Below are 27,438 nucleotides of genomic sequence, written 5' to 3'. Positions count from 1 at the left end.
GTGATAAAGTGCAGCGCTGAGTGTAGGAAGAGATGGGATAACCCCCCTCTATAGCATAAAAATGCTAGTAGTGTATAGACACTAAATCAATACAAAAAATATCATGTATGTGTGTACAACATAAATTCATGAAACACTACTAGTCGTGACGGCGAACAACATAAAAAGTTAGTGTAAACAACCAGAAATGACATAAAAAACACTACAATGAAGGAGTGAATCAAATGATCACTGAAATAAAGTATAATATAAACAAAGTCCCAAATAAATGAATTTCTTGATATCCGTCACCATAGGATCATCAGTAATGCCCCGTACACACCATCACTTTATGTGATGAAAAAAAATGACGTTTTTAAAAACGTCACTTTAATTGACTGTGTGTGGGGGAAAACGTCGTTTTATGTCTTGTAAAAAACGACCAAAAAAATTGAAGCACGCTTTAATTTTATGTGTCGTTTTTCAAAAGTGCACTTTTTACTTCACAGAAATTGACCGTGTGTAGCAAAAAACGTCGTTTTCTAAGACGTTTTTTCATCCACGCATGCCCAGAAGCTACTTATGAAGCGAGCTTCAATGGTAAAACGTGGTGGAACGTAACCTCACTTTGCAAGATCATTGTGAGAAAACGATGGTGTGTAGGCAACTTCGTCTTTGAAAATTGAAGTTTCAAAAACGTCATTTTTTACTTCACAGAAAGTGTCGTTTTTTTTCATCACATAAAGTGATGGTGTGTACGCGGCATAAGTGTCAAAAAAATGGGATATCACAAATCGGTGTGGAGAGATGGTCAAAAACCTTTAACTGGTCTCTATATGAGCAGGAGTGGTGTGCTATTCAGAATTGTCACCAGGGAGTGCCTTCACCTTTGGGCTAGGGGGGAGAAATTAATACTCTTACCCTCACATATGGATCCAACTCACCCTACAGTGGTGGATCACTTGCGCTTGTATCCCAATCATGGACTCAAGGGAACCGGAAACCTCAGGTTGTCTCCTCTCTCCTCTACTGCACCTCCTCCAAGATAGGTGACTACAAAGCAGGGACCCGATATGGCGGAATTAGATATCCAAACCAAAAGAATATTTCCAGGTGTCAGATATATGTAAAAAAAGGAAAGGTCCTCCACATAGTGTAAATCCAAAAACTGAATTTATTAAAATCTTAAAAAAGCTCCACAAAAAGATGTAAAAAAACAAATAAAATCCAAAGAAATCCGAAACAAACAGTCCAAGAGCATGGTGTGGACAGCTGGAGCTGGCATGTAACCCGACGTGTTTCATCTGAGAAAGACATCAACTGGGGTGTACGCCAACCCGCTGTCCCCACGCTTAAATAAGAGGAGAGTAAATTTGAAAAAAATCACCACGTCTGTCTTACTGCGGAACACTTCCGGGATCACCACATCAAACAGCGTGTGACGTCATCACGTGTATGTGTCCCCGTGTATGTATCGACCAATCAGCATGGTCCGTAGGATCACGGCTAGCGTGCCCACGTTCCTGTTGCTGATATATCTCAAGTACGCCCCCGCCGCACAAGACGACCCAGCGTCTCGTGACGGCAGTGGGTCGCCATAATGGGAAGAACTGCAATGCATGTAGGGACCTGTAGTTTCTAAAAGAAAGACAGAGTTCCAGATTTGAGCGCTCCAAAGTATTGGTGTATTAACATACAGCCAAGCAGGAAATCATATCCCACAATTAACGCAGCCAGCAGCGAAGCATGCTGGAAAATGTAGTTTAAAGCTTAAATTGTGGGAACATAAATAGCAACCCTGATAAAAAATATGTAATACTGCATCTTACAATAACATTAAAAAATTTATAAAATGTATAATGAGTCGCTTGAATGGACTATAAAAAGGAAGCGTGTAGCAATCAGACTGAACACGCTCACTGTACATGTCTGTAATGGTGATCCCAGATCCTGGTGGCAGCAATATGACATACATGTACCAATCAATTAGCTTAACACTAATAATCAGTTATAAGGAGCGCTGATCAGAAGGTAGGTATGTAATCTAAACAGAAAAGTATATATATATATATATATATATATATATATATAGATACATATGCACAGGGCCGTCTTTAATATTGTTTGGGCCCTGGGCAAACATTTTTTTTGGGCCCCCCTCCAGCTTATTTTGGGCCTGGCTGGTTCACATGTATGGGCTGCCATGCCTTTGTTTCCTGCAGAAAAAAGGTGCATTCAGCATTTTAAAAATACAGTTGCCTTGAAATCCATTCTGCTTTTGCACCATGCTACTTACCTGCAGTTCTTGCACACACAAACGCACTGTGTTTTTAAAAGCGTGACCTAAACGTCTAAAAATGCAGCAAGTTTGACAGTGCGGGAACTGCAGATACGTCACAGCAGACAGCAGAATGGACAGGCAGTGCTGTATTTCAGTGCTTGATGGGCATAGGCGTGCCGTGTGCGCAGCCTATTACATGAGGCATGCGCTTTTCTTTGCAGGAAATGCAGGCATGGCGGCCCATTCAAATGAATGGGCTGCTGTGCCTGCGCAAATTTGGGCCTGCCAAAACACATACATGTGAACCAGCCAGGCCCAAAATAAGCCCATCAAGCAGTTAAATACAGACAGTAATGCCATGTGCTCTGAGGCCTTACTCAGCCTGGACTGCAGGTCTGGTCTGTGATTTAAAGAGTTCCTCTATTTTACACATGGCATGGCATGGGGTCCCATGGTGCTAAAGCAGAATGGACAGACGGTGCTGTGACCCCCATGCCATGCCATGTGTAAAATAGAGGAACTTTTTAAAACACTGACCAGACCTGCAGTGAATCATCAAATATTATAAAGACTTTGGGCACACTCTACAGAAAACTTCTATTTACAATATATATTAGCAAACAGTGACATACCTTGAGGAGCAGGGCATGAAGAAGTCAGCCTCCGGATGTGCAAACTGGGGATGTTATAAAATCACATTCTAATTCACTTTTATATACAAGCAGCACCCAGTGGCAGGAAGGGAGAAGTGCACATCTAAAGGGAAGCCAGGGGTGCTGTACATTTTAAAACACTGGGAAGGGAAGCAGTACTGTCACTGGCTGCGTGCCGCTGATGATTTTCAGCCTGATTTGTGGGCAGCAAAGGGGCTTAACGGGCGGCAGGGCCGCCATCAGGAATTATGGGGCCACTTACACAGCTTCAGGCATGGGCCCCCTGGAGCAGAGAACCGGGATGGGGGGTGCTGCCGCCTGAAATTGAGAAGCAGGGTGGGGGGCTGCCGCGAATTTAGAAGCGGGGGCCCTTTACAAAAAAAGAAATAAAGAAAGAAATAAAGAAAAATATATATCAAAAAAGGGGTGTAGCCATCCGGGGCCCTGGGGACCTCTGGGCCCTTTAATAAAAAGAAAAAAAGAAATAAAAAATATATATAAAAAATATATTTTAAAAAGGGGGTTGCCATCTGGGGCCCTGGGGACCTCTGGGCCCTTTAATAATTTTTTTTGATAAAAATAAATTACAAAAAAAAGGGGGTTGCCATCCGGGACCTCTGGGCCCTTCAATAAAAAATAAAAAAATATATATAAAAAAGAAACATTTATAAAAAAAAAGGGGGGGTTGCCATCCAGGGCCCTGGGGACCTCTGGGCCTTTTAATAAAACAAATAAAAATATATATATAAACAAAAATAAACATCTATAAAAAAAATTAAAAAAGGTGTTTGCCACATGGGGCCCTGGGGACCTCTGAGCCCTTTAATAAAAAAATATATATATATATATATAAAACAAAGAAAGAAAAAGAAAAAAAAAGAAATAAAATAATATAAAAAAAATGTTTTTTATAAAAAAAGGGGGGTTGCCTTCCGGGGCCCTGGGGACCTGTGGGTCCTTTAATAATAATAATAATAATAATAATAATAATAATAATAATAATAATAACATTTATATAATATATATAATATATATATATATAAAAAATAAAAGAAATAAAGAAATATATAAAAAAAGATTTTTGTTATAAAAAGGGGGGTTGTCACCCGGGGCCCTGGGGAACTACGGGCCCCTGGGGACCCCTAAAAAAATTGTCCCTTTATTAAAAAATAAAAATATATTAAAAACCTTTTTATTTTTTTTTAAATAAATAAAAAAAAAGGGGGATTGCCATCTGGGGCCCTGGGGGCCTCCGGACCTTTTTCAAAGGGGGTTGCTTTGGGCCCGCAACAGTGACAGGGCCCTGGGCAGCTTCCCTGTTTGCCCTGTGGTAAAGACGGCCCTGCATATGCATGTCACCTAGGTGAACATCCTATAAGGTGTGTGAAAAATGTTGTGAAATGTGTATATATATTGTGAACTTTGGGGGTTCTTTAGCTCAGCGAGACAAGTGCTTAAACCGTAGTAGTAAAGAAAAAGGGTTTTTATTTGCAAACCAAACAAAACAATGCTTTCTTCAGCATAGGGAAAATCATCAAAACAAAAGTCCTGCTTGTCTTCAGCTCAAATGAAAAAATCTGGTTTTCTTTCAGCACATCAAACAAAACAAAACACAGGCACATACGGTTTGGTAAGTATTCCAGTCCTTCTCAGCAGCATACAACCTCTGCAGACACCTTCACTTCCACACTCCTCCACCCTCTGTCAGCACTTCCTCTCCTTTTAGCTGACTTCCTGGAAGTTGTTAACCCCCTGTGTGCCTGAAAGCCCGGGGTCAGAAGGGACTAGACTCTGAAAACTGGCGCTTTGTAGCGTCCATCCAGGACCCAACCCTAGCGTCCTGTACATATCCCCCCTTCTGCTTCAACGTGGAGGTGTTGGAGGCACCACTCGCCATCATACAGTGGACTCGGGAGAGGGCATCGGCATTCTGATGCTGTCTCCCGGGTCTGTGCTCTACCATGAAGTTGAAATCCTGCAGAGACAGAAACCACCTTGTTACCCTGGCATTGGTGTGTTTGTTCTGTCTCATTCACGTAAGAGGAGCATGGTCTGATATAAGGCGAAACCTCCTACCTAGGAGAAAATAACGTAGGGAGTCCAAAGCCCACTTGATGGCAAGACATTCGCGTTTCACCACCGCATAGTTTTTCTCAGCTGGCGTCAGTTTCCTACTAAGAAAAACTATTGGGTGCTCCTCTCCGTTGATTTCTTGAGACAGAACTGCTCCTAGCCCTTCACTTGAGGCATCTGTTTGCACTAAAAACTCCTTAGAAAAATCTGGCGCCACAAGCACCGGATCCTGGCAGAGTGCTGTCTTAAGCATTTGAAAAGCTTTTTCAGCCTCTGCATTCCATTTGATCATGACCGACTTTCGGCCTTTGGTGAGGTCAGTTAGCGGTGCCGCAATGGTGGCAAAGTTGGGGACAAACCTCCTATAGTACCCAACTAGGCCTAAAAACGCTCTGACCTGTTTCTTTGTTAGGGGGCGGGGCCAGCCCTGTATGGCCTCTACCTTGCTCATTTGGGGTTCACTAACCCTCTACCTACAATGTATCCTAGATACTTGGCTTCCTCCACCCCAACCGCACACTTCTCCGGATTGATGGTGAACCCTGCTCTTCTTAAGGAGTCTACCACTGCCTGTACCCGGGGAAGATGGGAATCCCAGTCCGTGCTGAAAATGACTATGTCATCCAGGTAAACGGAGGCATACCGTTGGTGTGGACGTAAAGTTTTGTCCATGGCCCTTTGGAACGTGGCGGGGGCAGGGTGTAGACCAAACGGCATTCTCTTATACTGGAAGTGACCTTCCCGGGGTAGAGAAAGCTGTTTTCTCCCTGGCCTCCTTGGTCAGGGGAATCTGCCAGTAACCTTTTGTGAGGTCCAGCGTGGTGATGTACCTGGCAGGACCCAATCTCTCAATCAGCTCATCTACCCGTGGCATGGGGTATGCATCAAACTTGGAGACCTTGTTGAGTTTTCTAAAATCGTTGCAGAAGCGGAGAGTACCATTGGGTTTGGGCACCAACACGATCGGACTGGACCACTCGCTCTGCGACTCTTCGATGACACCAAGTTTGAGCATCCTTTTAACCTCTCCAGACACTGACACTCTATGAGCTTCTGGGATACGGTAGGGTTTAAGCCGGATTTTCACCTTGGGCTCGGTCACAATGTCATGCTCGATGACGTTGGTGAGCCCTGGCAACCCTGAAAACATGTCCCTATTTCTTTGCAGAAATTCTTTTACTTGCTGGGTTTGGGGCCTAGTTAGGGTAGCCGCAACCTGCACCAGGTCGATCCCTACATGGTCCCCTGACTGTACCGCCACCACCACGGACACCGGTTCTCTGTCTCTCCAGAGCTTCAACAAATTTATGTGATAAATTTGGTAGGGTTTTTTTTTCCTGGTTGGTGTACCTTATAGTTTATCTTGCCCACATTCTCCACCAGTTGTGAACTTTGGGGGTTCTTTAGCTCATCGAGACAAGTGCTTAAACAGTAGTAGTAAATAAAAAGGGGTTTTTATTTGCAAACCAAACAAAACAGCGCTTTCTTCAGCATAGGGAAAATCATAAAAACAAAAGTCCTGCTTGTCTTCAGCACAAATAAAAAAGTCTGGTTTTCTTTCAGCACAGCAAACAAAGCAAAACACAGGCACATACGGTTTGGTAAGTATTCCAGTCCTTCTCAGCAGCATACAACCTCTGCAGACACCTTCACTTCCACACTCCTCCACCCTCTGTCAGCACTTCCTCTCCTTTTAGCTGACTTCCTGGAAGTTGTTAACCCCCTGTGTGCCTGAAAGCCCGGGGTCAGAAGGGACTAGACTCCGAAAACTGGCGCTATGTAGCGTCCATCCAGGACCCAACCCTGGCGTCCTGTACAATATATATCATAGATCAAAATTAGAAAAAGGAAATATGATAAAATAATTCTAATATTGTGGGTGGTTATCGTGAAAAGAACCTTGAACCTTTCCAATCAGAATAATTGACCAGACGTACACCTCAAACTGCGTTAGAGTAATGTCTGACCAATATTTGAATATGCGAATATGCAAAGAAATCGGATAAAACCCAAGATGTCCAACACTAGTTGGAAAAGACTAGGCTTGGTTTATAAATGCATTGACGTCCCAATCTATATTAAGGCCATGCGGCCTATAACTTCTGAGCTGGTAGATCCAGAAGGTTTCCAACCTAGAGACCCCCCTGAGACATGATTCGCCCCTCCAATTAGGGACGAACTTGTCCATGATTTGAAACTTAGTACCTGTGGTGTCTTTGCTGTGGGATTGTTTTCAACAAGGGCAGGTGATCAGGTACACTACGTACCTGGTAGCACAGGTAGTGAAGTGCTTCATTTTGTATTCCACCCCAGTGGCAACTGAACAGAAATTTTACACCTTTCCACGTCCACATGAATTCCATTTGCACATTTTACATCTTCGACAAGGATAATAGGCCTTTAAATGTGGAAAGAAGACTGGGACTGTTGGAGGGTCAGTAACATTAGACGCAATTTGGCCCCTTAACGAGGTTGCTTCTCTATACGTTACTCCTGCTTTATCAGGAATTATTCTGATTGGAAAGGTTGTTTTCACGATAACCACCCACAATATTAGAATTCTTTTATTATATTTCCTTTTTCTAATTTTGATTTGTGATATATATATATATACACATTTCACAAAAATGTTCACACACCTTATAGGATGTTCACCTAGGTGACATGCATATGTATATGTATATATATATATATATATATATATATATATATATATATATATATATATATATATATATATATATACTTTTCTGTTTAGATTACATACCTACCTTCTGATTAGCGCTTCTTATAACTGATTATTAGTGTTAAGCTAATTGATTGGTACATGTATGTCAAATTGCTGCCACCAGGATCTGGGATCACCATTACAGACATGTACAGTGAGCGTGTTCAGCCTGATTGCTACACGCTTCCTTTTTATAGTCCATTCAAGCGACTCATTATACATTTTATTATGTTATTGTGAGATGCAGTATTACATATTTTTTATCAGGGTTGCTATTTATGTTCCCACAATTTAAGCTTTAAACTACATATTCCAGCATGCTTCGCTGCTGGCTGCGTTACTTGTGGGATACGATTAGCTGCGTGGCTGTATGTTAATACGCCAATACTTTGGAGCGCTCAAATCTGGAACTCTGCCTTTCTTTTAGAAACTACAGGTCCCTACATGCATTGCAGTTCTTTCCGTTATGGCGACGCACTGCCGTCACGAGACACTGGGTCGTCTTGTGCGGCGGGGGCGTACTTGAAATATATGAGCAACAGGAACGTGGGCACGCTAGCCGTGATCCTACAGACCATGCTGATTGGTCGATACATACACATGATGACGTCACAAGCTGTTTGGCGTGGTGGTCCCGGAAGTGTTCCGCAGTAACATGGTACAGACATGGTGATTTGTTTTCAATTTACTCTCCTCTTATTTAAGCGTGGGGACAGCGGGTTGGCGTGCACCCCAGTTGATGTCTTTCTCAGACGAAACTCATTGGGCTACACTCCAGCTCCAGCTGTCCACACCACGCTCTTGGACTGTTTGTTTCGGATTTCTTTGGATTTTATTTGGATTTTTACATCTTTTTGTGGAGCTTTTTTAAGATTTTAATAAATTCCGTTTTTGGATTTACACTATGTGGAGGACCTTTTCTTTTTTTACATATATCTGACACCTGGAAACATTCTTTTGGTTTGGATATCTAATCCCACCATATCGGGTCCCTGCTTTGGAGTCACCTATCTTGGAGGAGGTGCAGTAGAGGAGAGAGGAGACGACCTGCGGTTTCCGGTTCCCTTGAGTCCCTGATTGGGATACAAGCGCAAGTGATCCACCACTGTAGGGTGAGTTGGATCCATATGTGAGGGTAAGAGTATTCATTTCTCCCCCCTAGCCCAAAGGTGAAGGCACTCGCTGGTGACAATTCTGAATAGCACAACACTTCTGCTCATATAGAGACCAGCTAAAAGTTTTTGACCATCTCTACACACCGATTTGTGATATCCCATTTTTTTGGACACTTACTGATGATCCTATGGGGATGGATATCAAGAAATGTATTTATTTGGGACTTTGTTTATATTATACTTTATTTCAGTGATTATTTGATTCACTCCTTCATTGTAGTGTTTTTTATGTCATTTCTGGTTGTTTACACTAACTTTTTATGTTGTTCAGCGTCACAATTAGTAGTGTTTCATGAATTTATGTTGTACACACATACATGATATTTTCTGTTTTTTATATTAAACTATTAATACAGTGAGCACTATATTGGTCTCTTTATTTTCTATGTGCAGTGGAGCTAAGTGCATATGCTCATTGCTGATCACTGGCCAATTTTATAAGCTCTGCTAGCAGGATTTCCATCTTTATTCTGGGAGTGAGCTCTATGTTTGGTGACCTATTTTTAGGTCAAATTGATGAGGTGAGAGAGGCCAATCTGTGTGTGGTGGAGGGATCCTTTGTCACCTGTCAAAACATCCACAATTCATGCCGTTTAGATTTGTGCTTTCTCACATGCACCTATGGACTTTTCCTAACTTCACTTACCTATGAACATTATTGTTCATTATTCATTTATGATATAGACTTATTTTATTTGTTTTGTTGCGCTGGACTGTTCTTATATGGCAGCATTGACAAAGTCGAGTTTCACCTGGTGGGCATGTCAAAAATAAAGTGGTTTACAGGCAGGTGGTTTTCCCGCTGACTTTCAGCCAACTGAGCACTGGCTGTGTATGACCGCCTAAAATGGCTACAGACTCTTCTTATGGCCAGCATTAACACATGTTGCAAACCTGGGTACGTATTTAGGAAATGCTGCATCACCAAATTAAGGACATGTGCCAGGCATGGCATGGAATAGGGTGGCTGCTCTCTACTCTTTCTTGATGTCAGCCTCCTTGTGGTTGTGCCGCAATATGCTGCGGCTTGGGGAACATGAATGGCAATTTCTCTACCAGTGTTCCTCCTTCTCTCTAGGCTCATGATCCTGTCATCCTCAACTAGACATGTGCAATTCTTTCGTTTCTAATTCGTTTTTAACGTAAATTTGAATTTTTGTTTTTCACAAACTTTTTATTTCCGAATTTTCGGACTTCCGAAAAATTCGAATTTCCAAATTTTTCAATTTCCGAATTTTCGGACTTCCGAAATTTCGAATTTCCGAATTTTTTTAATTTCCGAATTTCGTAATTTTTTTTTTTTTAATTTTAAAAATCCCGAATTTTAGAAATTTCTAATTTTTTATTTTCGAATTTTTCAATTTTAGAAATTTAGAATTTTTCATTTTTTTTTTAATTTTCGAAATTTTCATTTTCGATTTTCAAAATTTCGAATTTTCGAATTTTTCATTTTCAAATTTCGAATTTTTCAATTTTCGAAATTTCGAATTTTCGATTTTTGTTTTCGAATTTTTCATTTTCGAATTTTCGAATTTTTCAATTTCGTATTTCCGAATTTTTACATTTCCGAATTTTCAATTTTCGAATTTTTCAATTTCGAATTTTTCGAATTTTCGAATTTTTCAATTTCGTATTTCCGAATTTTTACATTTCCGAATTTCGGAAATTCGGATGTTCGGAAATCGTTTTTTTATTTCAGAAATTCCGAATTTTCGAAATTTTCATTTTTTATTTTCGAATTTTTCAATTCGAAAATGAAAAATTCCAAAATTCGAAATTTCGAAAATGAAAAATTCCAAAATTCGAAATTTCGAAAATGAAAAATTCCAAAATTCGAAAATGAAAAATTTCGAAAATTCGAAAATTAAAAATTTCGAAAATTCATAAATTCGAAATTTCGAAAAAAAAACGTAAATTCGGAATTTCGAAAATTCGAAATTTCGAAAATTCATAAGTTCGAAATTAAAAATAAAAAAATCGTAAATTCTAAAAATTTGAAAATTGAAAATTTTGAAATTCAAAAGGAAATTTGAAAATTCGAAATTTCGAAATTAGAAAATAGAAAAATTCGAAATTTGAAAAATCGAAATTTCGAATTTATGAATTTTCGAAATTTCGAATTTTGGAATTTTTAATTTTCGAATTTTCGAAATGAAAAATTCGAAAATTCGAAAAATAAAACATTTTAAAATTCGAAAATTAAAAAAATCTGAATTTTCGAAATTGTGGAATTTTCGAAATTGTGGAATTTTCGAAATTGTGGAATTTTCGATTTTTATCATTTTCAAATTTTAGAAATTCTGAAATCCTGAATTTTCGAATGAAAATTTTTCCGTACTTCCGAATTTTTTCATTTCCGAAATTTTCTGGATTTTTTGAATTTCCAAAAATTTGTTTTCATTTTCGAATTTCCCGAATTTACGAATTTCCGAAAAAAAAAAAAAACGAAAGTAACATAAACTAAAAAAACTATTTTTTTGGCAGTGCACATGTCTATCCTCAACCTCAGAACCAACATCTGAATCCAGTATTGGCTGGGCATCATCAAGGTGCAAGTGGCTGACGCTGTGGTCAAACAACTTAGCTGACTCCTCAATGGCTGATGCTGGGGCTATGGCAGGAATAGATGTGGACAAGGAGGCAGGTTTATCCACTCTGGCAACTGCAGGGAACTACATCTGTCTCTGTGTGACATAGGATGAGGAGGATGAGGAAGCCAGTCCACCACCTCCTCTGCATGCTATGGCTGGATAGCATGGGCAAACTGACTAAACAGAGGAAATTATGCCCTGCCCGAGGATTGACCACCACGTCCACCTTTGACTGTGGACACATTTGTTGCTGGCCCCCTTACAGTTCCAATGGAACATCTGCTGCTCCTTGTTGTCCTCCCAGACATTATTGGGCGTTGCTTATAAGCAAATGTAAAGAAGAAGTTGAAATCTGTACGTAGATGCACTTTAATCAATGTAAAGAGGTGTTTGGTGCACTTTAATTTGAATACTCACACTACACAGACACACTCCACGGATATACTATAATATACTACAATATAATGCGACAAACATACAGTGACGTACAGAACTACATGGCGTTAAACTGGCAGTAAGGCATACAGCACTATATGGTGTTAAACTGACAGTAAAGCACACAAAAATAAACTGTGTTAAACTGGCAGTAACACACACAGATTTATATACCGTTAAACTGGCAGTAATGCACACAGAACTATATGGGATTAAACTGGCAGTATTGCACACAGAAATAAATGGCGTTAAACTGTCAGTAACGCACAAAACTATATGGCGTTAAACTGGCAGTAACGAACACAGAATTATATGGCGTTAAACTGGCAGTAACGCACACAGAACTATATGAGGTTAAACTGGCAGTTTCACACCCAGAAGTAAATAGCATTGAACTGGCAGTAATGCAATCAAATAGACGGTGTTCAACAGTCACTACACTGACTACTATCTAAACTGTCCCTACTCTAGCTATTCACGAATGTAAAGATTACTGACACAGTCTCACTACACTACACTGAATCTATCGGAACTTTCCCTACTCTACACTAATGTATGTATGAATGACACGGTCTCACTACACTACAGTGAGCTGTCCCTACTCTAGCTGCACACTGAATGATGGTCTTCCTCACTACACTCACACTATCCCTAGTCTAACACTAAACTAATGTTCTACACTGACAATTGAAGAAAAATAGCACAGTATAGCACACTAATTAACTAAAAGCACTGAACAGAGCCCTGTTCTATCTCTCTCCATACCAGAGCCCAGTTTCTACATTGCATCCAAATACAGCATCACTCTGTTTACTTACACTCTAAATGACACCACAGAGCTGCAATGAATAATAATGCAGCAAAGCACATAAAAAATGCAAAGATCAGCCTTGTCTTCGATAAGAATATCTGCATGATGAATACTCTTTTTTCTGACTCTCTCTATATATAATATACAGTTCAAAGTGATTATTATCTATGGTTTTGATCTCTTGCCAAAGCAAACTAATATAGTTTCAGGGAACTGCTATATTTTAACAAGCAGTAGTTGACTGCCTTGTTTGATTTGCTGCAGAGAATATTTTGTAATTTACATGGGCTCATATTATCTGCCAATGCTTCTTTTTTAAGACATGTTTTACTTCTTTAAAGTAAAATATTTGCTAAATATCTCTGAAGCACGCATAGCTACAATGTCTTGAAATGCAGAAAATATTTCACCTAATCATACTTTTTCCCTGGGCACATACTATAAATAGCCAATGTCAGTAAAACATCTTATTTGCACTGATCTAAATGATGATCAAAAATGTTGTAGCTGGGAAGACATGCTTATCAGTCTTTAATGCTCTTCACTAGGGATGAGCTTCAAATTCGAGTTGAACCCATGTTCGACTCGAACATCGCCAAATTTCAAAACTTATGGGCCGTTTGCGCCACATTCGAGTGGTGCGTCACGGCCCATAATTCACTGCGGCATCGCAATTCATTGCTGGCTACAAGTCGCCTACAAGTCGGATCGAAGTAGTACAGGAACCTTTTTTCAAGTCGGAGCGACTGCAGTAGTGTACATTAACCAGTTAACAACCGCCCTATAGACGAAATACGTCTACAAGGCGGTTGCTTAACTCTGGGAGGACGTCCATGGACGTCCTCCCAGAATCGCCTCACACGGGCGCGCACACGGGAATGTCCGTGATCGCCGGGTCCTCCGGACAGAGCACAGAGCACGGTAAATCGCCGCTGATGACGCCGGTTCCTCCCTCCCCTCTCTGTACCGAACGGTACAGTGTGAGAGAGGAGAGGGGGGAGAGCGGCAGCAGCAGCAGCTGCTGTGGGCTGGATCTGTGACAAATGCAGTCACAGATCCAGCCATCCATCCCTCCCTGTGCAATACTCTGCAATAACATAAATACTCTGCAATACCCCCATACACTGCAATACCCCCATACTCTGCAATACCCCAAAATACTCTGCAATACCCCACAATACTCTGCAACGTCGCCTATGGGGATTTGTATGTAGCAAAGTTTGGCGCCATTCCACGAGCGTGTGCAATTTTGAAGGGTAACATGTTGGGTATCTATTTACTCGGCGTAACATCATCTTTCACATTTATGCAAAAGAATGAAGAAAAAATACTAAATTTGCTAAATTTTATAACAGAAACAAAGAAAAATTAATTTTTTTTACCAAATTTTCAGTCTTTTTTCTCTTATAGCACAAAAAATAAAAAACCCAACGGTGATTAAATACCACCAAAAGAAAGCTCTATTTGTGTGAAAAAAAGGACGAAAATTTCATTTGGGTACAATGTTGTATGACTGAGTAATTGTCATTCAAATTGTGAGAGCACCGAAAGCTGAAAATTGGTCTGGTTATTAAGGGGGTTTACGTGCCCAGTGGTCAAGTGGTTAAGACGGCTCCATTCACTTACATTCATTTCTTCATGCAGCGCGACTTGAGGCGACTAGGGGCGACCTGGGGTGACCTGAAGTTGGATCCCAGGTCGCCCCTGTGTGAACCGGCTCTGACAGAAGCTTCTTGCTGTCAGAAACCATGAATCAGACCGAGACAGAAGTACAGTTAAATCACACTTGTTTAATAATAAAAATAAAAAGGTAAACAGAGTAAGCATAGTCAAAACATAGCCAGAGTTCAGTAACTGGATCGGGTAGTCAGCCAAGCCAATGTCCAAGAGCCATCGATAAAGGTAGTAGTACAGCAAGCAGGATCTGTAGCCAGAGGGAACGTTGGTCAAGCAGGTCTTCAACAGGAACACAGGAGAAAGTCTCTTGTGATGTTAACACAGGCGAAGGCAAAAAGAAAATGAACTGGAAGACTTTAAGTAGGCAGAGCTGATGAGCAGGATCATCACCAGGTGGATCACTGTGGAGAGATGGGAGCTGGCAATTAGCTGACAGCTGAGCTGCCAGCACAGAGAAGGAAGGGCTGAGCCCAGCCCTGACATTTACCAGGGTCTGAAAGAGTGACCCTTCCCAGGGCGAGAACTGTCCCAGTAGTAATCGGCGCACGTACCTACCAGTAGGACGTTGTGGCTCCTGGGCTCCAGACAGGCAGGGTTTTCCATCTCTCAGCCGCAGTATGCCTTGGCTCCAGGACCATCCACCAGCTTCTCCCCGGCCGCCTCTCCCCCTCCGCAGGCTTCACCCCCGGGAGGCTCACAAGGTAGGCCCCTGCTACTCAGAGCTATCTACACCTATCGGAACCTGAGGTACCCCCCCTCGGCCTCCGACAGCCAGCAAACCGGATGCTGGCCCTCGCGCCACCTCGTGGAACAATTTGCCGCATTTAGGAAAGACCGCGGCTTCATCTGCGGCCTAGCGGCTCGCCGCACCAAACATCCAGCACCCGTCCTCAAAATTTACAGTAAGCCCCCTCTTACCCTAGGAGGACCCCCCCTCACTAGACACCCCTCTGTCTTCTCCCCCCCTGCTCGAGCTATCCATCCAGTGGCAGGCCATCCAGACCAGGACCACTGATCAGGGGCCATCTGAACTCTTCCCCCCCCAACCCAATAACCACAAGCGGCTCCTACTGGACATATTCAGGAGAGAGTATATTTCCCCCTCCCCCATTCACTAGGCCCTAACAACCACAGCTTTTCTCACATTTTTTTTGATACAGGGCTCGTCCGATCACCTCTGAGGGGTCAGGAAGGAATTTTTTCCCCTATCCACAGCATATTGGCACAGCACGGGTAGCGGTTTTTTGCCTTCCTCTGGATCAAAGAAAAAAATAGGAAGGGAGGATTCAGTGAATCCTCCTGAAAAACCCCCCACCCCAAATAGGCATCATAAGCTGAAATACTCTGCAGAAACCATACAGAGATTACAGCCATTTGCCTCAAGATTATTAGCCGCCACCAAAAAAGCTCTAAGGACTGAGCATATTTTTAGAATCGATCGACGATCGACACGGCGAAATTACATCCACTTACCCCAGCCTAAGCGAATATCAGGCGCTTTGGTTAACACAAGATCAGCAGTAAGACACCAACTGGAAATCCATGATTTCATCCTACAATGCGACTTAGACTGTCTGTTTATTACAGAAAGCTGGCTCACAGCTGACTGTAACACCATTCTAGGTGAATTGGTGCCAGAAAATTATCGCATTATAACAGAAAACAGAGTGGGGCAAAGAGGAGGAGGCCTGGCAGTGATCCATAAGACTCACCTCGCGATCACTAAACCAGCCCTTCAGTACTCACTTCCATTCATGGAAACCCTCACTCTGCAACTACAAACAAACCCCCAGGAGACCGTTCATATTTTTCTCTGCTATAGACCACCAGGTCCAAAATCGCAGTTTCTCTCACCTTGGACAGAATTCATGTCCACTTTCACCCTAATTAGCAAACACCTTTTGCTACTCGGGGATTTCAACCTCTGGGCAAACTCCTCACAGGATCCCGTGGCTGACGCCTGCATTGACCATCTGGAAGGACTAGGTCTGCAGCAACTAGTATGTGGGCCCACACATACTTCCGGTCACACACTCTACCTGATTTTCAGACAAGATCTGTAAATAAACATTTTGGAAAATAAACCGTTGCCATGGACAGGTCACCATGCAATTAAATTCATAGTTTCCATAACTCCACCATTAATAAAAATACCTAAGCCGGTGATAACACACTGGACTAGATCTCAGAAGAAGCTCCATTCGGAACTCTTCAAATCTACCTTAGGTAATAAAATAAAAATAATCCAACCATCATAGCGCCGAATCGCAAGGCCTGCATCCGGAAAAACAACTCCGGCTGGTTTAACAGCCAGCTGTCGTTACTGAAGCAAGAGCGCAGAAGGGCGGAAGCCGCCTGGAAAAGAAACGCTTCAGAGGAGAACCTCACCATCTATAAGGCAATAACAAGAAAATACCATAAAGAGACCTTCAAAGCCAAAAAATATCACTTTTCCAATGCCATCACCAACGCCATAAACCGCCCTCGCGAGCTCTTCAAACTGGTCACTCAGACCATGAATCCAGGTTGTCTTGAACCCCCCAGTTCAGATACCCAAGAATTCTGTAATGAATTATCGGATTTCTTCATCAATAAAATTGAGAGAATCCGGGAAAGCATTCAGCAAAACAATACCCCCCTCAACCCCCCCTCCCTCAATCATTCACACAACACCCATAGAAATTTGCTACAATCAACAAAGTTCACTCTGAAACCCATCTCCATCGATGCCGTTAAAAATATCATCGGTACTTTGCGAAACAGCACAGCGCCTAATGATATTATCCCCGCTAAACTGCTGAAGGAATGTGCCGATATCCTGGCGCCGCCTATCACGCAGCTTATAAATCAGTCATTCAAGGAAGGCATAGTGCCCTCGCAGCTGAAAGAGGGCACAATCCAGCCCATCTTGAAGAAACCCACCCTAGACCCCAAGGACCCAATTCACCGCCGTCCGATAACAGGCCTAACCGCCCTCTCCAAGGTAATGGAAAAAGTAGTGATACAACAGCTGCAACAGCTCCATTTCAATCGGGTTTCCGTCCCGGACACGGGACGGAAACAGCATTGCTCAAAATTTGGGATGACGCCCTCGAGGCCGCAGACGAAGGAGAACCCTGTCTCCTGGTTCTGTTGGACCTAAGCGCAGCTTTCGACACGGTAGACCACAAACTATTACTGACTCGGCTAGCTGAAGTAGCCAGAGTCGCAGAAGGTGATTTAGCATGGTTCTCCTCCTTTCTGGAAAACCGATCACAAACAGTGAAATTGGGACCTTTCACTTCTGAAAAATGCACGGTATCATGCGGAGTCCCCCAGGGATCCCCTCTGTCAACGGTGCTGTTCAATATATACCTTCGCCCTCTCTTTGAAATCATCAGCAGCCAACAACTACTTTATCACTCATATGCAGACGACACGCAACTGTATTTTCGCATCCGCAACAAAAAGGATCATCATCCAAATCTAGAGACATGCCTCTCTTTGATAGAAAATTGGATGACTAAGAGTTATCTTAAACTCAACAGTTCCAAAACAGAACTTCTTCTGTTACACGCCAGCCGTAAGAGTCAACGGACAACAACCTGGACACCCCCGCCAATTCTGGGCCAAATCATCACCCCAAGCTCCAAAGTCAAAAGTCTTGGGGTCATCTTCGACACCTACATGACAATGGATGCAGCAATAGGGTCAGTAGTCAGCGGATCCCACCATCTGCTGCGCCTACTACGCAGACTTATTCCATTTATTCCTAAAGAAGACGTAGCAGTCGTGGTGGGAACAATTGTGAACTCCAGACTGGACTATGCTAATGCCCTTTACCTCGGACTCCCAAAGTTCCAAATCGCTCGCCTGCAAGTCGTACAAAATACGGCCACCAGACTTGTTACTTGGAAAGAAACGTGGGAATCTATCTCACCCTCGTTGAGATCCCTTCACTGGTTGCCAGCAAAGGACAGAATTGCTTTTAAAGCACTCTGTCTGACACATAAGTGCATCCATGGGAAGGCTCCGCAATATCTATGCGAAAAGATAAAAGCTCACAACCCCAATCGCATTCTGCGATCCACCAACCAAAATCTGCTTCAGATACCCAAAGCCAAATTCAAGTCCAAAGGAGAAAGAAGATTTGCGCTCCAAGGTCCCAGACTATGGAATGCTTTACCAACCAGCATTCGGTTGGAGGAAAACCACCTGACCTTCAGAAGAAAGATCAAAACTCATCTCTTTTGATATCAAGAGAGACAGGAACAACGAGCGCCCAGAGGCGATTTAGTTCGCATGTGCCGCGCTATATAAGTTTTTCATTCATTCATTCATTCATTCATTCATTCAAAGGTGCTAGTAATAACTCTTGTGCAGCTTGGCCTCAGCTGCAAAATGTATGATTTTCTTTCCAGCAGAATCAATCCTACATGCCTCAAAGTTTCCAATGTGTTCTTTGACCCTGACCTTTACCTGGACACTAACCTAAATCATTCCCTGATCTAGCTATTTTATCTTTACTGAATAATAATTTTTTTACACATTCTTTTTGTTTACATTATTCTCTTAAAAGTATTTCATTTGTCAGGGATACCGAGAGCAGGCATCCAGCAGCAGGGATGGCCAGATCTGTGTAGCTACACTTAGGAAACTGAGCCCAGACTATATATATATATTTTAAGCAAGTTTATTAACAGTGAAGTAGAAACTATTCAAACAACAGCAAACAGTATACACAGCAAACCTAAAGATACATGTGAACCATAACTAAATACCTTACAAACAACATGACTACAGTAAGTAACAGAAGCCTAACTATCAAACTACCTATTTACAATATGTACAAAATAGAGAAACAGGCAAACATGGTAATACCAAAGATGCAAGGAAAAGGGGAACCAGGACTGGGATTAGGAACAAGGGGGGCAAACATGAGGCCCCAAGGTACATTGCACAGGTGCAAGATGGAAGAAGGAATCAGGTTCAGGATTAAATGGCAAGCAGTATCCAACTGGAAGGGCAAAACATTGAAGCAAAGGGTAATAGTGGAGGAGGGACTAAATACCCTCCCAGCAGCCAGCATCAGGTGGAGACTGATTACTGGGATCTGCTGGCCACTGGGAGACACCCACTGGTGGACACCAAAACTATGATCTTTCACTCTTGGAAACACAGTGCCACCAGCAGGTAATCTAGGTCCGGACATTAATACTGTTTATGAATTCTGCACAATATTCCTTCTTTATTCTGTGAAAAATATACACTTTATTGCAGATTTTTGGACTGAAAAGATACATGCAGCATGGCCAGCAGCACATGAACCAATGTCCTGCTCAGCGGCAATGTCCCCCAGGTACCAGTGTAAGTCAGCACCAGTAACCTGATCACCAACCACATCAGAATCAGTACCTGACTACCTGTGAACACTTGTACCAGTGTCAGCTGGAATCAATGTCCTGATCACTGACCAGCATCAGTGGGATAATAAAATGCACACTGTGTATAATTTTTTAAATGTGTCCCACCCTGTCTGCTACAATATTTCTTTATTTTCCCTGTTATATGCTGTATGCATTTAAATATACATTTGGGGGTTTTCCTTTTTAAAGTGGGGCCTACACTAACTGCTTATATGCTGTCTATGGAGTTTGAACTGCTGTTTTTTCTCAAATAATACACTCTAGTTTTTTTTTTTTTCACAATAAACCCTGCTCGGTCTCTGTCTCTGAAATTGCATCCTAATGATAAGGGTGGCATAGTATACTGTACATGCTGTCTGTACAATATTTCTGATTCTTGTCTCAGAGAAATTATTTCAGTATTATTTCAAAATAAAACTTGCCTTTTCAATTGTTGCCTGGGAAAACTACTTATGTGTAGTAAGTCTGTACAATTTTTCTCCCTGTAGTCTGAAATAATACACTTTAATTTAAATTCATGATAACAATTTACTTGCATCACCATCTTACAACCCAATCAAGCAGCTTACATACTCTCCAATCACTGTACTAAATGTGTGGCTACTGTCTCTGAAATTATCAGGGACATGCTGGCCATAGCATAACTGAAGTTCTTAGGCAAAGGCAGATATGCATGTGCAGACGTAGTCCTGCAGGTGCCCGCCTTGCCAAGCACAGGCAAACGCCTATGCGCATGAGTGCAAATATTCACATTTAGATACGATCACCTATGCACATGTGCACGTTTTAGCCATTATTGCTGGCGCCAAATGTGCTATATAAGGGCAGCAGCTTCACTAGTGCATTGCTGTCTGATCTGCAGCTTTACTTGTGTTTTTGTTCCTGTGCCCTGCATATTGATTCCTGTGTTTGACCCAGCTTATCCTGACCACACTTGCTTTTACCTGTCCTGATCTCGGGTTGCCTTAAGACTTTGTTATATCTGCCTGTTATCCTGTTGCCATTCTCTGCCTACTGTTTATGCTTATATCTGATCATCCGTTACTGACCTGATTTGTCTGACCCTGCATCTAGTTATCCGTCTGTCCTGCTCTGCATAGTGCCTGGTGACGCTTGTCCTCCATCTGCTGTGTGCCTGCATCTGCTGTTCCTGCTACCATTCAGTCCAGCTCTGGTGACCCACCTGCCACACACCTCTGTGACCAACGGAAGATCTTGCAGGCACTCTTACCCCAATGTGCTCTCGTGGCCACTGTCACAACACCAGTGGCCCTTGAGCCGGGGCTGTACGAGAGGTCTCCCTTTGCACGTCAGGGTCTACTTCAAGGTACGTTACAGAAATACAGCACTCTACTGTATATTTTAATTCAGGATCAAAACTGCCTTGCCTCTATTATATTGGGTTTTGGTTTTGAAGTGTTTTTTTGGACAGTGTTTTGAAATTTTATTAAACTTTCAATACATTTTGTTAGTGTAAGGGATTTATCTTTATTTGTTTTAGTAAACCTTTCTATGGTGTTTAGATATGTTGTGATAATTTGTGGTGTCTACCTCTACCACTCAACTCAAACCTATTACTGCAGGCTACAAAATCAGTTGTCACAGCCAAAAATAATTTCTTCAAAATGATTCAGATTAGGGTGTTGCAGCTGTATTTAAAGCAGAGCCCCACCCAAGAGGGGAAGCTCTGCTTGTTTGCCCCCCCCCCCTCTGTTGCCACATTTGGCACCTACTTAGGAGGAGTGGATATCTGTTAAAACCAGATTACTGTTAAAATTTCAACAATGATTGCGGCGATCTACAAAATGTCCAGCCCCTCTTCTTTCCCCCAGCTGCCTTCTGGGAGACATACAGGTCCCAGAAGACAGAAGGACCATTCAGAAAGTGCAGCATGCCTCACACACACGCAGTAGGAAACAGGCTGTGAATCTGCAAGGCTTCACTTCCTGTTTCCCTTAGTGAAGATGCTGACGCCTGCACCCACAGCTGGGGTGCCGACATTGTGGGATACCTGGACAGGTAAGTGTCCTTATATTAAAAGTCAACAGCTGCAGCATTTGTAACTGCTGACTTTTATTTTTACTTTTTTACAGGCTGTAACTCCTCTGTAAGTTAAAGTAAATGTACAATTTAAAAAATATATATATTACACATGCAAAATATGGGATGTCAGAATATGGTTTTGCTGACACATTTTGTGCAAATTGTACTGTTCCGTCTCCACCTATGGCTTACAGCTCACACACATGAGAAAGAAAGAAAGAAAGGAAGAAAGAAAGAAAGAAAGAAAGAAAGAAAGAAAGAAAGAAAGAAAGAAAGAAAGAAAGAAAGAAAGAAAGAGAAAAAGAAAGAAATAAAGAGAAAAAGAAAGCAATATATATATATATATATATATATATGTATTGTTACATGTCCCACATGGCAGTACCCATCTCCCAGTGCCCTTTGTTTGACAATGTCTTGCCTATTAGACATTGAAATTTGCTAGAATTAATTTTCAAGATTCAGCCCTCCAACTCACTCATTCATAATTTAGTATTAGATACAATGTAAGTATTTATTTTGTATTTCAATCTTTATGTACACTTAAAATATATGTAATATTACATAAATAACTAAATTACATATTAACCCTCTATCCCACAACCTCCACATTAAATTCTAATATAACAATACAGATTTCAAAATTAAGAACAATTGATCACCTGCAATGAACCAGAAACTCTGTGACCACTCATAACAGGTTGACACACATGTCCATTTTTACCATTTAACACATATAGGCATTATGCCCTCTGGCTAAGAAAACACTAATCACAATTTCCAAAAAGAAAAGTTTGATATGAGCTTTTGGTCAGAAATTCCGACCGTGTGTAGGCCCTATCGTAAATTTTCTGCTGGTTCTCAAATTTTCCGACGGCAAAACCTCTTGTCGGAAATTCAGATCGTCTGTATGCAATTCTGACGCACAAAAATCCTATGCATGCTTGAAATCATTCAACTTAATTTTTCTTGGCTCGATGTAGTGACGGTCGGAATTTCCGACAACATTTGTGTGATCGTGTGTATGCAACACAAGTTTGAGCCAACATTCCGTCGGAAAAAAATCCACAGGTTTCTTTATTTTTCTATTCGTGTGTACGTGGCATTAGACTTGTCACAGACCTGCAAGAACTCTTTGCTATTTAAACACTACCTGGTTCTGGACAGGCCATGGTAACAAAACAAATTTGTTTGACTGCATTTTTATTTTACAATTTGTTGAGAAACATTTGTGGAAGTTAGCCAAGGATATGTTAAAATAACAGCTACCATCAATTAACCACTTAAGACCCGGACCTTTAGCCAGTTTTGCGATTCGGCACTGCGTCGTTTTAACTGACAATTGCGCAGTCGTGCAAAGTGGCTCCCAAACAAAAATTGGCGTAATTTTTTTCCCCACAAATTTCTTTGGTGGTACCTCTGTGGTTTTTATTTTTTGCTCTATAAACAAAAAGCGACAATTAAAAAAAAAAAAAAATATTTTTTTACTTTTTGCTATAATAAATATCCCCCAAAAATATATATATTTTTTTCCTCAGTTTAGCCCGATACGTATTCTTCTACCTACAGTACCTGCCGCCGAGAATGTGTTTTTAGCACGACAGCATCGCGCTGATTCTCGGCGACAGGGTGCCGACATCTCGCACTCGCTTGAATGGTGACAGCACATTCCAGCAAGCGCGTCATAGAAGCGACGGGAGATCCGACTTGGATTCCCGCCAATTCTACACGTGTGCGGCGTTTGTTATGAATCCTGAGGGGGAAGTCCCAGCCGGATTTTAAATAAAAATCCGGCATGGGTTCCCCCCTCAGGAACATACCGGGCCCTTAGGTCTGTTATGGGTTGTAAGGAGAGCCCCCCTACGCCGAAAAAACGGCGTAGGGGGTCCCCCTACAATCCATACCAGACCCGTATCCAAAGCACGCTACCCGGCCGGCCAGGAAAGGAGTGGGGATGAGCGAGCGCCCCCCCCCCTCCTGAGCCGTACCAGGCTGCATGCCCTCAACATGGGGGGGTTGGGTGCTCTGGGGCAGGGGGGCGCACTGCGGGGCCCCCCCACCCCAGAGCACCCTGTCCCCATGTTGATGAGGACAGGGCCCCTTCCCGACAACCCTGGCCGTTGGTTGTCGGGGTATGCGGGCGGGAGGCTTATCGGAATCTGGGAGCCCCCTTTAATAAGGGGGCCCCCAGATACCGGCCCCCCACCCTAAGTGAATGGATATGGGGTACATCGTACCCCTACCCATTCACCTGGAGGAAAAATGTTAAAGTCAATAAACACAACACAAGAGTTTTTAAAATAATTTATTAGTCTGCTCCGGAGGCCGCCCCCTGTCTTCTTTAGCTCTTTTTACCAGGGGGGGCTTCTTCTTTGACGTCTTCGGGTGGGGGCCGCTCTTCGCCGCCGTCCGGTTCTCTTCCACCGCCGGGGGGGGGTCGCTTTTATAAAAGCGCCCACTCCTCGGCGGGTTTCCTCCGACGTCTTCGGCGGGGGGTGGTGTGCTTCTTCTTCCGCTATCCGGGGGGGTCTTCTTCGGCTATCCGGGGGGTCTTCTTCACTCTCCGGGGGTCTTCTGCTATGTTCGCCGCTCTCCGCTGTTGACTCGGCGCACCCCGGTTCTTCCTCCAGCTGTCCGGTGCGTTCTCCTTCAGCGCTGAACGTCTATCTTCTTCTTCCGTGCTGTGACGTATTCTTCTTCTTCCGGGCTGTGACGTCATCTTCTTCTCTTCTCCCGATGTTGACACGCCGGCTCTTCTCGCTGAAATGACGGGTGCGCGGCTTGCATCGGACCTATAAGGGCCTCACAGTCCCATCATGCTCTGTACCTACCCATGTGGCGAACATAGCAGAAGACCCCCGGAGAGTGAAGAAGACCCCCCGGATAGCCGAAGAAGACCCCCCCGGATAGCGGAAGAAGAAGCACACTACCCCCCGCCGAAGACGTCGGAGGAAACCCGCCGAGGAGTGGGCGCTTTTATAAAAGCGACCCCCCCCGGCGGTGGAAGAGAACCGGACGGCGGCGAAGAGCGCCCCCCACCCGAAGACGTCAAAGAAGAAGCCCCCCCTGGTAAAAAGAGCTAAAGAAGACAGGGGGCGGCCTCCGGAGCAGACTAATAAATTATTTTAAAAACTCTTGTGTTGTGTTTATTGACTTTAACATTTTTCCTCCAGGTGAATGGGTAGGGGTACGATGTACCCCATATCCATTCACTTAGGGTGGGGGGCCGGTATCTGGGGGCCCCCTTATTAAAGGGGGCTCCCAGATTCCGATAAGCCTCCCGCCCGCATACCCCGACAACCAACGACCAGGGTTGTCGGGAAGGGGCCCTGTCCTCATCAACATGGGGACAGGGTGCTCTGGGGTGGGGGGGCCCCGCAGTGCGCCCCCCTGCCCCAGAGCACCCAACCCCCCCATGTTGAGGGCATGCAGCCTGGTACGGCTCAGGAGGGAGGGGGGCGCTCGCTCGTCCCCACTCCTTTCCTGGCCGGCCGGGTAGCGTGCTTTGGATACGGGTCTGGTATGGATTGTAGGGGGACCCCCTACGCCGTTTTTTTGGTGTAGGGGGGCTCTCCTTACACTGGCTCCCCGCGATGGGGCTCGTAGGTGGTCAATCTCGCCGAGAAAGGGAGCGAGATTGACACAATATCGCGTGCACCTACTGTATTTTGGTAAAAAAAATCGCAATAAGGGTTTATAGATTGGTTTGCGTAAAATTTATAGTGTTTTTCAAAATAGGGGATAGTTTTATTGCATTTTTATTATTATGGCGGACACATCGGACAATTTTGACACATTTTTGGGACCATTGTCATTTTCACAGCAAAAAATGCTATAAAAATGCATTGTTTACTGTGAAAATGACAATTGCAGTTTGGGAGTTAACCACTAGGGGGCGCTGAAGGGGTTAAGTGTGACCTCATCTGTGTTTCTAACTCAGGAGATACACCATCGTATCTCTTTGAGAATCTGGCCCGTAGTTTGCACTTGTAGACCATGGACTGGTTTTATAGTGGCTGGTTGGGTGGAACTGCATATCAGGTGGATATATCTTACCACTTTAGTCCCTAAAAGTTATGAGAATCTGGAGTGGGTCTCAACAAAAAATTCAGGTTAGGGTGGAGTTTACATTTAATGGGCCTTTTGCTAAATTACACCAAATATGATTTTTAAGACAATAAAACTGCTCATAATTAAAATGAAATATAATAGCTAAATATGCTTCACTCACCATATTGATGGCATTTACTGGTCCAATGCTGTTAACATACATGTCTGTATGAATTACTGTTGGTTTTACTGTAATGTAAAATAATTTGAAGATTAGCAGTCACATTTAGATTCACATGATAACAAATCTGTTAATACAATAACATCCTTTAAAAAGCAGAACATGCATGATATACTGTTCTAAATGTTAATGTTGCCACGTGTTCCTACAATTAGTACATTTTTTAATAAATCATTATTTTACAATTAGGAATAAGTGAACTGGACGTGTACTAATGTGTACCAACAGATTATATTCAGATAATGAAGGACAAGTGTGTGGGTTTTTACAACTCCTTATGATTACATGATTCCTTACCCCCTTACCCCCTATTTCAGGTATCTCAAGCACATCCTTAAATGATCTTTGCTTTATCCTAGGATCTCCAAGTTTGATCTGAAAATAGCATGCACACTCCTGGCTTCACTTTAGGTTTACTCCCCACTGGCCCCTATAGTCCAATGAGGCCACCTGTCACATTTGGTAGCTAATTGTAACTGGGTTTTTAGTATTTTGGTGAGCAGTGATAATCATCTAAAGGCACCTGAAATGCCTGTTTTAAAGTGTCTCTGTCTCCACAACAAAAACGGTGCCCAAAAATTACCCTGTAAAATACTTTTTTATACTCCTCTGTTCTGTCACTCATTCCTCTGATCCAGGGCCGGTGTTCTGGTGAGGTGGTTCCTACCATCGATATGGTTCCCTCCAGAGTGCACAGGCGCAATCCGAGCCGACGATGGCTGATTATACACTCTATAGTACACACCGCTCTACACAGCAAGAGCCAGCAAGGGGCGGATGTGATATTGACCAGTGGTTTTTTGATTGGTTATCCATGCCGCTCTTTACAGCAAGGAGCAGATGTGATACTGAGCAGTCCTTTTATGGGGGATGTTTTTTCTCAATAAAATAGATGTCTGGGGGGGGGCGTGGCTTGGACTCCACCGAGATGGCGGTGTGACTCCTGAGCTCCGGCTTATGGCGGACTTTTAGAGCGGCTCACAGCGCACAGAGGCTCTATTTCTAGCCCCTGAATCACCCTAACAGCGGCGGAACACTCACCCGATAGCTGGGCGAAATGACGAGGAAGCGACAGGCAGAGCACCGGCCGAAAAAGCTCACAGACTTTTTCTCTTCATCGCCGCTGCCTCGTGGGCAAGATGGCGCCGGCGCTTCCTCCATATCTGGATCCTGCAACGGTCGCTTTCAGGCCATCGCTATGCCAGACCATCGAGACTCCCCTGAGGCTGGAGGGACATCACAAGCACCCTTTTCGCTCAGCAGAAGCCCTGCAAAGTCATGTTTCAGAGCGGATGA

At 43.0% G+C, this 27,438-nt stretch overlaps 1 protein-coding gene across 2 annotated transcripts in view; it reads right to left on the bottom strand.

The window, feature by feature from the left end:
• The window catches only part of GABRG2 (gamma-aminobutyric acid type A receptor subunit gamma2), a 375,570-nt gene that overhangs the window by 157,497 nt on the left and 190,635 nt on the right, over positions 1–27,438 (bottom strand). For both annotated transcript variants that reach the window (XM_040344731.1, XM_040344732.1), the window contains exon 3: positions 26,083–26,150. In XM_040344731.1, the coding sequence (XP_040200665.1) occupies positions 26,083–26,150 (68 nt within the window). The remainder of the gene's footprint in view (positions 1–26,082; positions 26,151–27,438) is intronic.

Source organism: Rana temporaria, chromosome 3 (assembly GCF_905171775.1).
Source record: "Rana temporaria chromosome 3, aRanTem1.1, whole genome shotgun sequence".
NCBI classification, from domain to species: domain Eukaryota; kingdom Metazoa; phylum Chordata; class Amphibia; order Anura; family Ranidae; genus Rana; species Rana temporaria.
Note: the sequence above shows the minus strand (reverse complement) of the source record. Positions and strands in the feature narration are given on the sequence as shown.